The sequence below is a fragment of the Ambystoma mexicanum genome, chromosome 2q (genome assembly GCF_040938575.1).
Source record: "Ambystoma mexicanum isolate Mex_15411 chromosome 2q, UKY_AmexF1_1, whole genome shotgun sequence".
Lineage (NCBI taxonomy): Eukaryota > Metazoa > Chordata > Amphibia > Caudata > Ambystomatidae > Ambystoma > Ambystoma mexicanum.
This window is the reverse complement of record NC_090924.1, coordinates 1,025,319,996-1,025,336,352: the sequence shown is the minus strand read 5'-3', so window position 1 is coordinate 1,025,336,352 and position 16,357 is coordinate 1,025,319,996. Positions and strand designations below refer to the sequence as shown.

General features: G+C 46.1%; 1 protein-coding gene across 2 annotated transcripts in view; it reads right to left on the bottom strand.

Moving 5' to 3' along the window:
• STEAP1 (STEAP family member 1) overlaps positions 1 to 16,357 on the bottom strand; it is a 134,602-nt gene that overhangs the window by 29,800 nt on the left and 88,445 nt on the right. For both annotated transcript variants that reach the window (XM_069648359.1, XM_069648361.1), the window contains exon 4: positions 1,650 to 1,814. In XM_069648359.1, the coding sequence (XP_069504460.1) occupies positions 1,650 to 1,814 (165 nt within the window). The remainder of the gene's footprint in view (positions 1 to 1,649; positions 1,815 to 16,357) is intronic.

The window sequence follows — 16,357 nt, the reverse complement described above, 5'->3', positions numbered from 1 at the left end:
TCTCAGTGCAGACTCTAGCCCCCCCGCTGCTCCGGTGGATCTTTAGGGGATTGAGGGGCTCCCAGCCCGCTTCCGTGGGTTTAGGACCGTGATGAGCCTGGTGGGGGAGGGGGGGGGGGAGAGTGGGGACGCTTCTGTGCTTGGGGGCGTGGGGCCTCCCCACGTGGCGCGCCGGCCTCTGATCCTACCTGGCCGACAAGCTGCTTGTGCTGGATGTATGTCACAGGGTGCCCCCCAGCTTGCCAGCCCTGAGTCCGCCCCCCAGTGATGGGCTCCCTCTGCCCCTGCAAACCGCCACCTGCTGTCGTTGGTCACCGGCCGCGTGGGTGACGGCAGCCGTGCTTTGCTAGAGCCCTTTGGGCCAACCACGCAGCTATCCACCGCAGCCTGCTCTCTCAGGTCTCCCGCCACGATTGTAACTGCAGCCGGGGAGTGCCAGGGCCCTGCGGGCCAGCCACTCAATGATTCTGGGTCCCGCCTGGTGTACCTGCCAGTGGAGGGCCCTCCAGTACGGCGCCCCACTGGGCTCTCCTTCTGCTGCCGATGCCGCCGGGTCTGAGTAACTATGGGTGCCCTTATGACTCAGCTCGGGACAGGTCCGCCTGGGTGAGCCACGCTGCTGAGGGGCCCCGCCGGTGTCCCTGTGTATTGCCCCCGGGTGGTTCAGCGGTCGGGGAAACAGGCTCCAAGGGTGATTGCCGGAGAGAGCAAAGTCAGCGTCGGGACCGCGTTAGCACCATTAGGGTAGGAGACGGTCCGGGAGCTCGGGAGCTCAGGAGCCACAGTGTTCATTAGGCGGTGGCCATCTTGGAATCCAATGTAGCCAATTCTTGAGGGGTGCAATGTCAAAGTCTCTTGGTACTTTTGACAGGTTTATCTCTATGCCTCCTCAGGCCCACCTTGTCTTAGTACCTATATGGGGAGCAGTCTTTGTGTTTTCTGTGTTCTTCCTCGTCTTGGTGTTTTCAAAGCCATTTGTTTCTTTTGCATCAGAGTAGTTTATGGTTCTGCTTTCAAGAAGAAGGTCTGGGATGGAAGGATAGGCTAGAGAATGTGGAGATCTTTTATTATTCTCTGGGCTAACCCCAAGATAGACGTCCTTGTCCCCAAGGAGGGAGTCCCTCCCCATGAGGTGCTCCCACATTAAACCACCCATAGAGGGACTACTGGGTATTGGATGTACCTCCCTAGACTCATGAAAAAGGGCTCCCCTTTGGGGAGAATTAATGACACCTTGTGACTTGTCACATTAAGTAAAAATGGATGCATGTTCATACATAAATGTACGCAGACATGTGCATATGTTACTTGTATCCAATGGAAGACTGCATCCAGGTACAAGAAACCACCTGGAATCACCTGGAATCAGGTGCTATTTAATGCAGATTTGAAATTTACAATCCATGTCCATGTGTTTTGTATCTCATGTATTTTGAAATCTTTTGTTCTGTGTGGTGATAAATTGTATTTGCAGGAATCATTTGGGCCTTGTCGTTTCTCGTTCTCATGTGTATGCTATCAAAATATATTTTTGTTTTATTATATCTAATTTGCTTTTGAGTAAAGCTTATAAGCAAGTTAAATTACAATCAGAATAACCTGCTGCTAGCAAACACACACAAGTTAAATGTAAATAGTCACAGGGTTACCTGGATGTACTGGAACTCTCTCCAGGATAATGAGGTGCTGATTGACGGGATTGAAGCCACTGCTTGAACTGCCAAAATGGCAAGTCCTAAAATTCCCAAGCAAACATAAATTTCCATCCTCCAGACATCGTGTTCAATCCAGGCATTCTCTTTCCGTTCTTTAACCTTTAAAAGACATATGGTTCAATAATAATTTGCCAACAAGTGATTGTGTCAAACAAGTCCTAAAAACAAATGATTTGGAAAATATGTTTCTCAGAACGGTGCAGATTTATAAACTAGTATTGCATTGTCTTTGGATTTGGAATTGTTTTGAATGATAATGCACAGGCATATTAAACAAAACAAATAAAAGTGATTTTGCAGAGATACCTTTATAAGACTTACTCATCCTTTTGGTTGCTAGCTTTCACGACCACATAGGGCCCATCATTTGCCGGTTTCAGAGATGTAATTATGCTGCACTATTTCATTCAAATTTTGTTTATTTGAAATCACCACACCAAAAGCATGCACATTTATTTCACATAATCACATTATCAATAGCGTGTTTAGAAGTGCCACTCCCGTGAGTTCCTGCCCTCCAAAACGTCACATAAATGCATGGGCAAAGCCAACAGTTTTGGCATTTCTCTAGGCATGGTTTAGGCATATCTTTTTTTTAAAGCATCATTTGTAGTTTTATTACTTTAACAAAAAATAGGTCTCCAACATAAAACAGGGTTGCCTTACTGAAAGTCCATTATTAAAACGTAAACCAATAAAACACAACGCATAGCCTAGACAGGGGGAATGATCAAGGTGAATATACAGGACCATGGAGTTCATCCCATAATAATTACATTCAAACAAACTTTATTGTTCAAGGTGCATTGTATTAATGATATCCTTCTGCCACTGGTGAGTGTTGCTTCATATTAATAAGAACCTTCTCAATAGTTGTGGCCTGTGAAACTTTGCTCTCTCTCTCTTTCACACAATCAATGAAAGGATTCTAAACTCTATGTAGTGAATTAATGGTTTGGGTACGTTTGGCCACCTGAGAAGTGATTGCGGCAAACTGATCGAAAAAAACCAGCCCGCATGCGATCAGTTCTCAGAGGCTGAAACACATTCAAACCAACCCCGCCACCACTCACTCCCTTTCCCCACTTACCAGATTCCCATCGCCTGGTCCACTTCAGCCCGGCGGCACCGGATCCATCCCTCTAACGCGGGTCGGCTCTGACGCTGCAGGGTCCGTTTTTTTTTTCCTGTCTCCGCCTCCAATATCGAGGAAGCGAGGAACACCCCCACAACCTCCAAGGTCAATACAAACCGATCATGGGGAGCGGGGGACACCCCCGCAACCACCGCTCCCCATGATCTGTGTGTATTAGCCAATTTGTTCGAATATATTCGGTCAAATGGTACAGACCAAATTTGGTCAAATGTACCATTCGGCCAAATGTATTCAAACAAATATACTAATACCAAATAAATGAGTTGCCAAGGCCATGATTTTCTCCATAGCAATAGGCATTTATTAAGCACTGTATAATGGTAACTCCTGGCAATAAAATGCTAGCATACTATACTGACATATTAGAGCAGTACCTTGCAAATGCCTAGCTAATGCTCGTTCCGAAGCCAAAACTGTTAGCTTTTGTCAGTGCATGTTTTTAACAGAACTCAGTGCAAGGACCCACAAACTGCTTATACATCAAGCGGCTGAAGGAAAACTTGGTTAAGAGATTTTATTACACCAGGAGTGGGTTTATAGCTGTAACGAAACCATTTTCTTCTGGACGATGATTACAAATACCATTGACATCCCCAAACAAGTACAGAGATAGCTCAAGGAGATCCCAGTGGTTGTGCTTTGGGCAGGGAGGGGCACGTAGTCGGTGGGAATGGCCAAAGGTATTAGGTTGGCCTTTTGTGGTCGGTCCATAGATAAAAAAGCCAAATACACCCTCCTCACATCCTACCTCTCTCCGGTCTGCACTCCCCGTTGCCATTAGTTTTTCGTTTTTGGTTACAGGCAGCCCTTATAGCACTACCTAATAAAAAAAACTGATATAATTAAATAGTTACACTAATTAATCATTGTCGCTATTCTTAGAAAAAGAAATCCCACGCTGTAGTAACCTCTAAGACTCTACATTAGGTATGTTGTTCTTCCTTATACAACTTAGTTAAATAGAATATTCATGATCCAAGGCATGCATTTGCTTATATTCCAAACCACCTTTCATAGAGTTACATTTTGTACTATCGAGTCATAGTGCATCTAACTGCAGTACCCAACAGTACTTTAAGACAACCCATAATCAGAAGTGGAATCAATTTTTCTGTGTTAATGAGCAGATTAATACTATTGTTAATGTTATTGCACCCGTATGCCTCTGGGCCAACAAAATAAAAAAAAAAAAATATATTAGACTTTCACACCATGCACCTTCTCTGGGTGTATTTTCCAGTTATCCTGCGACAAAGAGAGGAGACACTCTGCTCATATGTAACCCTCAGTCCAGGAGCCCTATCCATGCACACTCCCCCAGCACAAGCCACACGCCATGGACGTTATTTGTAACGGTTGGTCCTGGCAAGCCTGGTAACAACATATAGTCCCCTCAAGGTGGAAAAAATGTGTATGTGTGTGTGATATCTTTTTTGGGACATGCTACCTTTACATTCCTTTTTGCTTGGTTACATTACCATTTGTATGTTATGCTAAGCTATGGCATGTTTTTGCAATATGGAGGCGCTATGCTCTGACTTGTATTGAAAGGAACACACTGGCCGTAGCTATGTACATTTGTTTCTTGTAAATATTTCTGCTAGCGTTTTCTCCAATGAGCCCCAATGTACTCACCAGGCAACAAAGATAAGCCCTTTCATCTCCTTTACATGAAGTCACATATTGCAGACATGCGTAGGCCTGAGGATGTAAGACAAGTGAATGCCACAGGTATTATTATTATTACTATTTTATTATAATCAGAAGTAGTCCTATTACTGGTATTGCAATCTCCTCCTCTTTAATAGGCGCTTCCCTTGCCTCATCAATTTTCTCATCTCCTGCTGTCCCCTCCCCTCCCCCATTGGCTACCTTGCCCTCTCTCTCCTCCTCCTCTGCCCCTCCTAGGGCTCTTTCTCCTCCGTAGGGCATACCTCTGATCTGTACCGCTCCCAGGAAGGTCTTTAAGGCTGGCAACCTTGTTCATATTGCAACTCTCAACTCTCGCTCTGCTGTCAAACACTCCTCTGACATCTGCCACCTCCTTGAAGAACTAGACCTTGATGTCCTTGGTCTTACTGAGACATGGTTCACGGCCAGCTCTGTTATGAGCTTTGACACTCTCCTCCCTGATGGCTACAAGATCCTCTCAGCACCCATATCCTCCCGGTCCGGTGGGGGGGGGGGTAGCGCTGATCTTTCCGGAGTGGATTCCTGCCTTTATCATTCCCACTCAGACCTACTCCTCTTTTGAATACCCATTCTCTTACTGTGGTTACCATCTATGGAGCTCCTGGTCAAATCACCTAATTTCTCACTGAGTGGGCAGATCTCTCCTCCTCCCTCCTGGCCTCTACCACTCAGCTCCTCCTTGGTGACCTCAATATACATTTAGACTTGCTCCTCCTCTGTACTCTTCCGTGACCTCTGCAACTCCCTCTCCATGTCCATCCTCCCAAGCCTACCCCAACACTGCCACCTACCTTCTTGGACATCCGGCCCATGAAGCGTTTGTCTGTTGAGGCTTTTGCCACCACTTTCTCCCCCCCCCCACCTTTGGCTGTCTCACATCCTGACAGAGCCCTGTGTCTGCTCTACCATTCAATTTCTGATACGCTTGATGCTCTTGCCCCTGTCATGAGGATGCGTTTGAAGTCCAAAGCCAAGTTTAATTCCTGGTATGACTCTGACCTAGCTACACTTAAACGTTAAGTGTAGGGCAGCTGAGAGGAAATGGAGGACTTCCTGTTCATCCTGTGACAAACTGGCCTGTCACCTGCTACAAAGGCAATACCGACTCTCTGTCCTCACCAAGAAGAGAGTCCACATTCAAGCTTCTGTCTCTGCGGCATCTAACAACACGGCCGAACTCTGCAAGGAGCTGGCCAACCCTGCTGCAGTCTCTACCCCTGCTGTTGCCTCCCAGGCTCTTTGCAATGCCCTTGCCTCTCACTTCATTTAAAAAGCCCAGGACATCCTGTCCACCGTCTCCACCCACACCCATCCTCTCCCCTCTCCATCTGTGCTTGCTGGCCCTCCTTTAGCCACCCCCCCACCATCATCATCATTCTTGTTCTTTCCTCTTTTCTCCCCTGACGAGGTCGCTAGACAAGTCAGATCTATGAAAGCCTCATCAAAACAGGTTCATCTCTGTTCCTCTAAAACCATCAAGGACAGCATTGACACCCTCGCTCCGACCCTTGCTGATTTTTGCAACCACTCCTTTGTCTTGGGATGCTTCCCCTGCCCTCGGAAGCACTCCTTTGTGCATCCTCTTCTCAGGAAACCCACTGCTGATCCTTCTTGTCCAGCTATCACCCAATTTCCATTACTCCCTTTCTGGGCAAACTCCTTGAAAAGTTGTCCATCTCTCAGCTTAACCTTCATTCCAATTCTGTTGGCTGTCTCCATGACCACCAGTCTGGCTTCAGAGGTGCCAGAAGTACGGAATCTGCTCTCCTGAACATCTGTGAAGATCTGCTCTCCAACCTGGGCTCTAACATTCCCTTTGTCCTCATCCTCCTCGATCTCTCTGCTGCCTTCGACACGGTCAACCATACCATCCTGCTCAATCGTCTCTGTGAAATCCCTGGGAAGCACTGATCAGGCTCTGGCCTGGCTGACTGCTTTCCTCTCAGATCGAACCCCCCAGGTCCAACTTGGGTCCTTCCTTTCATCCATCTTCCTCTCTACCTGTGGTGTTCCCCAGGGGTCTAACCTCTCGCCCTGGCTTTTCAACCAATACCTGGCAACTCTCGGCCACTGAATTGCCACCTTCTGCTCAAATTTACAGTGCTACGCTGATGACACTCAACTCATTTTCAGGCTGCCCTATGCCACCTCCTCTCCCCCTCTCATCTCTGATTTCCTAACTGCCATTCAAGATTGGTGTGCCGCCAATGATCTTTTTCTGAATGCCAGCAAGATGGAGATCCTCCTCATCGGCACACCTTCACCATCCTTTCCTCTCACTCTCTGGCCGGCCTCCCTTGGCCCTCCTCCTACCCCCACCTGCGAGGCTAAGAACCTCAGGGTCATCTTTGACTCCACCCTTTCCTTCTCCGCCCAAATCTCTGAGGTCTCTAAAAAGTCAAATTTCCTACTGCACCTCCTCAGAGGTACTCTGCCTTTCCTCTCCTTCCCCCAGAAGCTCATGGTATCCCAAGCTCTGGTTCTCTCTAGCTTGGACTATTGTAACAGCCTCTTTCTAAATCTAACTGCCTCTACTCTCCGCCCTCTGCAACGAATCCAGAACAGGACTGCGAGACTTGTCCTGGGTCTCAAGCCCTGGGATCGTATCTCTCCAGCTCTGAAATCTCTCCATTGGCTCCCAGTGGGATGCAAGGATTAAATTCAAAACCCTCTGCATTGTCCACAAGGCTTTCTGGGGCCTGGGTCCAAAATACCTTCAGCTATCCACCCGCAAATACCTCCCCTCTCGAGCTCTTCGCTCCTCTACCTCCAACTCCCCCAGGGTCCGTTTTTCAAAGAAACGAGCTGGGAGTAGATCTCTGTCTTTGGCTGCGGCCTCCCTCTGGAACAGCCTCCCTTGCACTCTAAAACTTGAGGAGAACCATCTCCGGTTCCGGAAGCACCTCAAGACCTTCCTCTTTTCTTCTGCCTTCGCTCCCACTCTCCCCTGCTGATCTGTTCTCTCTCTGCACCGTGCACCTGACCACCCTCTGTTCTCCAGGCCCAGGTACCTGCTCACCCTGCCACCCTCCCACTCTGCCTCTGGCCCACCCCTTGCACTGGGGTCTGTATCTGTACCCATACAGCCCCCGTTTTTCTTCCTGCACTTATCAGACCTACCCTGTCTGCTGCCTTAAACCTAGCACTTGCAAATTGCTGGCTGCACTACCACTGTTTGTTGCCTTTATTATATATTGTTATTTATCTTTTTTCCCTCTGCTTCACACTTTCCACTTCTCCCCCATTACATGCACTTTTGCCCTCCCTCTCTCCCATGCACTTGTGCGTTCTCAATGTCACTGGGCCTAGTAAGATGGCTGTTTTGTTCTCCCCTGTTCCCCTCCCTTGCCTTGTCGTGCTCAGAAACTTGCATACGAGCGCGATAAAAATAATATATCTATATCTATATCTATATCCTTATGTTACAAATGTGATTTTAGGTGGGTTATTGCTCTCTTGGTCAATGATTGCATCGCTGTGATTAGGCGATGGTCAGTCCAGAATTGTTCTAAAAGTTTAGGTCCACATTACGTTCTGTGAACCGGGTAATGGTGGTGGATGTGTTCTTATTAGCTGATCTCAAGGTGATGGTGCCAATATCGCTATTGTCTTATTTGAGACCCCTCTGCGTCTTCCACTTGTGTTGTATTTTGTCCTACCTTTTGTGGAGGTACTCAATGTGGGGTTTTGACTTATTGCAGTTTGGGTATTGATCTGTGGTTTTGTCAGGCAGATGAGAATTAGCCATTTGTAATGTTGTATTCTCTTGTGTTTGTTGCTGATTTTGTGGCACTTATTTCAGTCCTAAAGTTCTGACAGATGGTAATATCAATATTGGAAGTTGTAAACACACACTGGTAATGTTAGTCTTTTTTTGTATTTTCATTTTGTGAATTGATTTTAAATTAAAACTTTACATATATGGTACAATTATCTTGAAAATATGTTTCAGTACTATGGCCCATGTGGTTGTGCTAGAGTTTCAATGATGTTGTTGTTATCTGGCCTGATATGAAATGTTGGTACTAATCAGTTATAGTAATTACATGGCATATATACAGCAGTTTTTCTTATGTGTGGGATGGCCCGCAGTGAGGATAATGTGAACAGTGTAAATTATTGAGAGGAGATGGTCCTAATTAAGATGGAAAGCAGGGCCTGCGTAATGGGGGGAGGGGTGGAAAGGCTAATAAAATGTCCTGTGCTAGTACCCAGGTTATGAAGGAATGGGGTGTTATGCCTACCTGTGAAAGGTAAAGTCTCTTAGCTCCTTTTTGGCTGTTCAGCCTAACTGAGATGAAGTGGATTTTATGAAAAATGCAATCTCTTGACAACGAATATTCTACAACGCAGCCCATGCCTTAACCTGCCCAGACATTCACCCTCAGCTCCTAATGCCCTATTCTTCTTCCTGATTAACATTACAGGCAAGGCCTTTTTACTAGACTGACTTGCGGTGAGATGAAAATGATAGGATTTGGCATGGAAGTACTATGGTTTGGTTGAACAGTGGGATTTCCCGTGGTTCTTTGCAACCACCAACATGATGAACAATAGGTGGTTGGGAATGTACTGTTAAGAAGCATGGGAATTCTTCTAACCCAATTCTGTTGTGACATTAAAACCACCCAACCACATATACCAACCATGCTGATGACAAACAGATTCCCCCCCCGACCCTCTATGGCACCTACCCCGACGACAACACCATACTGAGTTTTACCTATGCCACCATCCAAGCCTGGATGGCAATCCATGGCCTCTGCCTCAACGATGAGAAAACGCATCGTTGTGCCCTCCACTGTGCTAACAAAATTGGACCGTCAACATCAATGGCACTGTGATCCCAGTCTCACCAGTGGTAAACACCCTTGGAGTATACTTGGACGCAACACTCTCCGTAACCCATCAAGTAAATGCTATAGCCTCTTCAATAGCCTACTCAACTAAAAACTCCTAAATGCCCCAGACCCTTCCTATATACAGATAGTTGCCTGGCAATTGCTCGAGCAGTGGTGGGCGCTAGGCTGGATTATTGTAATGTACTTTTCACCATAGCCTCGGCCCACACTTTACAGAAACTTCAGACTATCCAAAACAACGATCTGCGAGCTGCCTTCAACATTCCCATATTAGAACATATATCAGCTGCCCGCAGAGCAGTACACTGGCTCCCCATCCGAGAAAGAATTTCCTTCAAGACAACCACAATTCCTCACAGATGTATTTCCATTTCTGATCCTCCCTACCTGGTGCAAAGAATTGACAAAACCCAATCAACTAGGCCCAGCAGAACCCTGCACAACCATAGGCTGGTTCATACTAACTTTAAATGAGCCAAAGCAGCTAGGACCAGTTTCCCAAGCAATGGAACCCCCTCCCATATGCACTAAGAATTGAGAAATCCTACTGGGACTTCCGCAGAGCCCTCAAAACCTGGCTGTTTGTCTAACCTGACCACTTAATATAATTTCTGATGTGATGTGTAGTACAAGTTGAAATTAATCACCTCTGTATGTTACTATTTGTGATCCTTGCCCCCGGACTGCCTGTAACTGGTTTTCTCCAGCACCCTGATGCCTGAGGGTTTGTGTGCGCTATACAAATGAAAAAGAAAAAAACAACACCAAAAAATAAAATAAGTGCAGGGTGGCTCAGAGGAAGTGGAGAGCTTTGGGCACATACTCTGACAAACTGGCCTGCCGTCAGCTATAAAGGCAATACAGACTCTCTGTCCTGTCCAAGAAGAGAGTCCACATCCAAGCCTGCATCTCTGCAGCCTCTAAAAACACTCTTAAAACCTGGAAGGAGCTGGCCAATCCTTCTGCAGTATCCACCTCTCTATGTTCCCTCCCAGGCTCTCTGTACGGCTGTGGCCTCTCATTTCACTACTAAAACTCCAGACATCCTGTCCTCACTCTCCTATTCCTCTCCCTCTACCTCTCTCGGCCCCCTTCTGTCCGCCTCTGCCTCTCCTACTCCTTTCTCCTCTTTCTCTCTGACACCTGATGATGTTTCTAGACAAATCCGATCTATGAAAGTGTCATCCAAACAGGTGCTCCCCTGCTCCTCCAGAACCATCAAGGACCACATTGACACCCTCGCTCCGGATTTGGCAGATTTCTGCAGTCACTCTTTTGCCACTTGATCTTTCCCCTCTCTCAAGCACTCCCTTGTGCACACCCTCCCTAAAAATCCTTCTGTCAATCCTACCTGCCTAAAAACCTATTGCCTGATCTATATCACTCCGTTCTTGGCCAAACTCCTGGAAATGCTGGCCATCTCCCAACCTATTCTCAACACTGAATCGGTTGGTTGTCCCCATGACCATCAGTCTGGCTTCAGAGCAGCCAGAGGCATGGAAACTGCTCTCCTGAACACCAGTGAAGATCTGCTCTCTAATCTTCACTGCTCATCCTCCTTGAACTTTCCTCTGCTTTTGACACGGTCAATCACGCCATCCTGATCAATAGAATCGGGCGTAGTTGACCTCCTTCCTCCTGGACCTATCTCTGAGGTCGAACTTGTGTCCTTTCTCTCCACCAACTCTCTCTCCACATGTGGTGTTTTCCAGGTCTCTATACTCTCACCCTGGCTCTTCAATGTCTACTTGGCTTGCTTGGCCCACCTGATCTCTCCCTTCTGCTCTAACTTTCAGTGTTATGCAGATGACACTCAGCTCTCTTTCAGGCTCCCCTTAGCCTCCACTGCTCTCTCTCATTCATTCCAGACTGTCTGTCTGTCCATGATTCAGGATTGGTGTGCCTCCAACAATCTCTGCCTTAATGCCAGTAAAATGGAGATCCTTCTCATTGAGACCCATGCTCCCACTTTCAATCTCTCACTCTGGCCAGCCTACTTGGACCCTCTTCCCCCGTCTTCCTTTGAGGCAAAAAACCTTGGTGTCATCTTTGATCCCACTCTCCCTTCTTTCCTCACATCACAGAACTTTCCAAGAAGGTCCACTACCAGCTGCATATCCTCAGAGGTATTATTCCTTTTGTCACTTTCCCCCAGAAGATCACTGTCTCCAGAGTCCTGGTTCTCTTTAGGCTGGTCTACTGCAACAGCCTCTTTCTCAATCTGCCTTCTTCTACTCTCCGCCCCCTGCAAATAATCCAGAGCAGGACTGCAAGAGTTTTTGGCCTCAACCCCAGGGACCGTATATCTCCAGCACTGAAACCTCTCCACTGGCTCCCAGTGGCTGCAAGGATCAAGTTCAAGCCCTCTGCATCGTCCACAAAGGTTTCTCGGGCCGGTGCCCGCACTACATCCAACTCTCTCTTCCAAAATATCTTCCTTCGCTAGCCCTTCACTCAGCTACCTCCAACTCTCTGAGGGTCAGACACTTCTCCAGGCAGAGAGTTGGGAGTAGATCTCTCTTCTCTGAAGGTGCCTCCCTTTGGAATGGCTACCGTGTCCCTCTCAAACTTGAGCTGGACCACCTGAAGTTCCAGAAGCAGCTCAAGACCTTCCCTTTCTCGACTGCTTTCTCTCTCTCACTCCCCTGCTGAACTACCTGTCTGTTGTGCCAACTGGTTGCCTGGCTACTCTCAGAGCCTCACTGGGTACCAGGCTCCTCGATGATCAGTATCCCCGGCATCGCCTTCAGGCTTACCGCACACTTAGGGTCTGTAACTGTAACCCTACAGTCCCCTACCTCCTTGCACTTACCCAGAGCTGCACTGCCATGCCTGCATTTACTCAGAGCATGCTGCCCTGATTGCACTTCTCCCTTCCCTGGCATTTCCCCGTCCCCCTTTTCCCTGCCCTTTGCATTGTTGCACTTTCACAATCTGAATGACACAAGGCCTAGTAAGATAGCTGTCTTGTCCTCCCTCCGTCTTCCCTCCCTTGTCTTGTCGCGCCTAGAAAGACTTGTGTACAGGCGCGTTATAAATGACATATCATATATCTAAAGCTTGCCAAGGGCAATTCTGTTGAGTCTGTCTTTGCTAGAAATGGGCTGAGTGCCAAGCAACTGCTTATTGTGTTGTGAATTCCAAAGGTAAAAGACGTATTGCCCTATTTTTAATCTGATTATCACTTGCTGAACAGCATGAAACCTAAACTCCAACCAGACAATCTCAAACATTTTCAACTCTGCAAATAGATACTTTTTAAGAAGACTGTTAGGTCTTCTTCAAGCAGCATTCACTCTGATTTAAAATCTATACATTGTATACTTTTGAATACCAGATTGATGGTAAGAAAATGTATATGTATGATTTAATCACAGGAAATGCACTTAACATGTTGTGTCACACTGAAACCTGGCTGTGGGCTACTGATCCTTCACTGGTTAAGGACATATTGCTTCCCATGCAGGGTATTTTAACACAATCACAATCAGACTAACACAGTGGTGGGTGCAATGGCAATTATTTACGGTCAAAATGTACATATAATGTAAAAACAAAACACCCAGGATATAAGATACATGACCATTGTTGGCAAAAGCTACATTACAAATCAATGATTCCTTCAGCATTTGGCTGAGTTATAGACTCTCAATGTAAACACCACCTTCACTGATCAATTTGCAGAGGTGTTGGCTAATCTTTGGATGTCAACACCAAAATGTATAGTTTTGGGTGACATGAAGATTTGTTTTGAACACACTGAACATACAAACACACAATAATTGATCACGTGGCTTTATCACTTAAGCCTTGTACCATTAGTGACATTTCCTACTCACATGCATTAGATCAGATATTCATTTCTCTTGGCAATTTAAGGATCTCGGATCCCTCTCTAGTTATCTAGTCAGACAGTACAGGGTTTTCTTTTCCAGTCCGATGCTACCTAACCGGTCCACTGTAAACAGGCACATGATTGAGCCCCATCGGTGGAAAGTGATCAGTGAATAAGCCATAATATGAAGATCACTATGTGGGTGTCCAGTGTAGCAGACTCACAATGATGCCCAAAACTGTATTTATTCATTTATTGCGTTTTTATAATGTGCCTAAAAAGTGAAAGGTGTTTCAAGGCGCAAGGCTGTACTCTTCATTTCTTCTCAGATTGGCTATCTAGAAACTCTGATCAGATACCATATCTCCTCTTTAGGTAATTGCGGAAAGAATGGTAAGTGTAAACATGGTTGGCTCTCAAAATAAATTGAAACCACACACTCAACCATGAGGAACATAGAGAGGAAATGGCTGCAATTGCATGATCAGGAAATGGAATTTCTATTTAGGATGCAACATAGAGTGTTCAAAGAATCCATTTGTAAGACAAAACTACTTTACATCTCTTTATAATAATAGTGTGTCAAATCCTTCAAAGGAGATGTTTACAGTTTTTAAGGATTTAGCTAAGTCCCAAACCTTTTCTCCCATTTCTGACCTTTCTCAAGATAAGATGGACACCTTATCAGAACTTTCTTTGAAAACTTTGAGCACATGATATCTGAAATTGCTATCAGTCTTATCTCCAACAAGGCAGATTTAGAATATCTGGAATGTCAGGGACTAACTGCTACTCCTTGCATGTCTTTGCTAGAGAATGTCAATACTGTAATCCCAGGTGATATGGATAAGCTTACCACTTGACATTCCTTCAAAAAAGGCAAAATAGATCTTCCCGCTGTTGATCTCTGAGGTAAGCAATCTCTGTAATCTATGTTATGTTATGTTAAGTTAAAGGATATTTATAATTCGCACTATCACCACCTGACTGGTCCCCTGGCCCTCTGGCAGATCTGAAAAACAAGATGGTAGGGTAAGTTAGTGGGACTGAGCAGGACAAACGCGGCACACAAGCGCAAGAGAGCTGTGATGTGCTGTTGGCAGCTTCAGTTCAGTTGAAACCATTTGCTGAGTGTAGGTGTGAATGTTTCGGTCAGTAGTTGTCATGTGATGTTGTGCAAGGCTATATGTGGTTTGTTTTGTTGTTTCAGTGTAGTGAAGTGTGTGCAGTTTGTTGTTCTGTAGAGGTATGGTTGTGTTTAGTTTAGAGTTTGAGAGGTTTAAGCAGAGGGATGGGTTTTTAGTGGGGTTGCTTAGTGGGGATGGTTAGTGGTGATACTTTATCATACCCCCTCAGTTTTGGCCACTTGTGACACATATCCCTGCCAGTATCATGCATCGTGGTGTGCTAGGGGTCTCTCTCCTATTTTCTGTGCAGAGTTGTGGGTTGCTAGCAGGGCTATTGAGTGGGAATACTTCCTCTGCCCCCCCCATGTTCAGACTAATGGATGGCTGCGTTGCTTTGTCCCGTGGTACATCCTGGTGTTCATCCACCATCGCCTCCATGGGTCCCTTGGGGGCGGGGGCCTCGCCCCAGCACCCTTGGGCTCCCTGGGCCCTGTGGTGCATCTATTTGGTTGTCCCTCTTTCCCCCTTAATTCGAATGCTCTCTGTCTGTGGTTCAACTTAGATCGGTCCTATTTCTCTCCTATGTTTCTGGTAGGGCCATCTATGGGAACGGGAGCACCTGGGTCTTCCTCCCATTCTGTCCCTCTCATGGGTCTGAAGCCGACTTGTGTCTGGTCCAATAGTTGGTCGTTTTCTATGTGTCCCAGTGTTTGTTTGTAGAGATAGGTCTCTAGTTGTTTTTGTCAGACAGGGAATGTTGTATATTGGTCTGTAGTTAGAGAGGTCTATCACAGTTTCCAGAGCAGTATACAAGAGTAGTGATGTGTCTGCTACTGAAAAACGAATCCCTAGATTCAAATGATCTAAGCACCTTCGGCCAATTTCACAGCTACTTTCCTGATTAAACAGCTAGAATGGCCAGTAACAAAACAATTGTGTGTATTCATCAAGGAGAACAGTCTGCAACTAGCACATCTGGGATTTAGATCAAGTTGTAATACCAAGATGGTCACAACCACTATGCTGGATTTGCCAAAGGCAGAGGATGATGTAGGTGATGCCGGGGCACTTGTCCTGGTCAAATTGTCTGTAGCATACAATACGGTGGACTGTGGGATCTTGTTAGACCACTTGTGTCAAAATGACTACTGTCTGGCAGGAGTTCAAAGAAGAATAGGGCTTTTAATTACTTACTCAACCCCATAATACTACTGGAACAGCAGTGATCTTAGGTGAATTAAACACAACAATAGTACACTAAGTGCTAAAATAAATGAAATGTCTATACAAGGTTCTATAAAAAAGGCTTTAATTAAAATAAAACGACAGACAATATATTAAAACACTAACAACCCATGCCTGTAATGAGCTTGTCAACAAATGCCGACTTTGTGAAGAAACGGCACTCTGGAATTTGAAGACAGGTGATGTTCAGGTCGGCATAGCTTAAGGGTGCTCAAACCAGTTGAAAGTTGAGAGACTGTCAAAGGCAGCTTTGTTGGGTCTTTGCAGCAGCTGAAAGGATATCGGAACACTCACAACGACTCAAAATTGCAGCGAGACCTGTAGGCAGCTTTGTTTGGTCTTTGGCGGAAAGTGGGGTTCTTCACCCGGTCCTTCAGGAAAGGTGAATCCGTCTTCAACTCTTCACAGACAGGAAGGTTGTCCTGGACACGTGAAGGGCTTGCCACACAATGAGGTTTTCGGTGCCAGTGTCCAGCAGCATTCAGGCTTTTCCTCCAGCACATCACTTCAAATGTTACTCAGAAGTGTTTAGGGAAATGGTCTACACCCACCTTGGAGGCCATTGTCCTCACCTAATGAATGGGAACTTTGGGCAGTTACACCTCTCATAAAGCTACTTTGCCTTGGTGCATTAGTCTATTATAGACCTTTTGCTGCTGAGTTATTCCTTGTGATGAAATTACCCAAAGTACCTTGCCTGTAGGCAGTTAGGGGATGCATCAGGA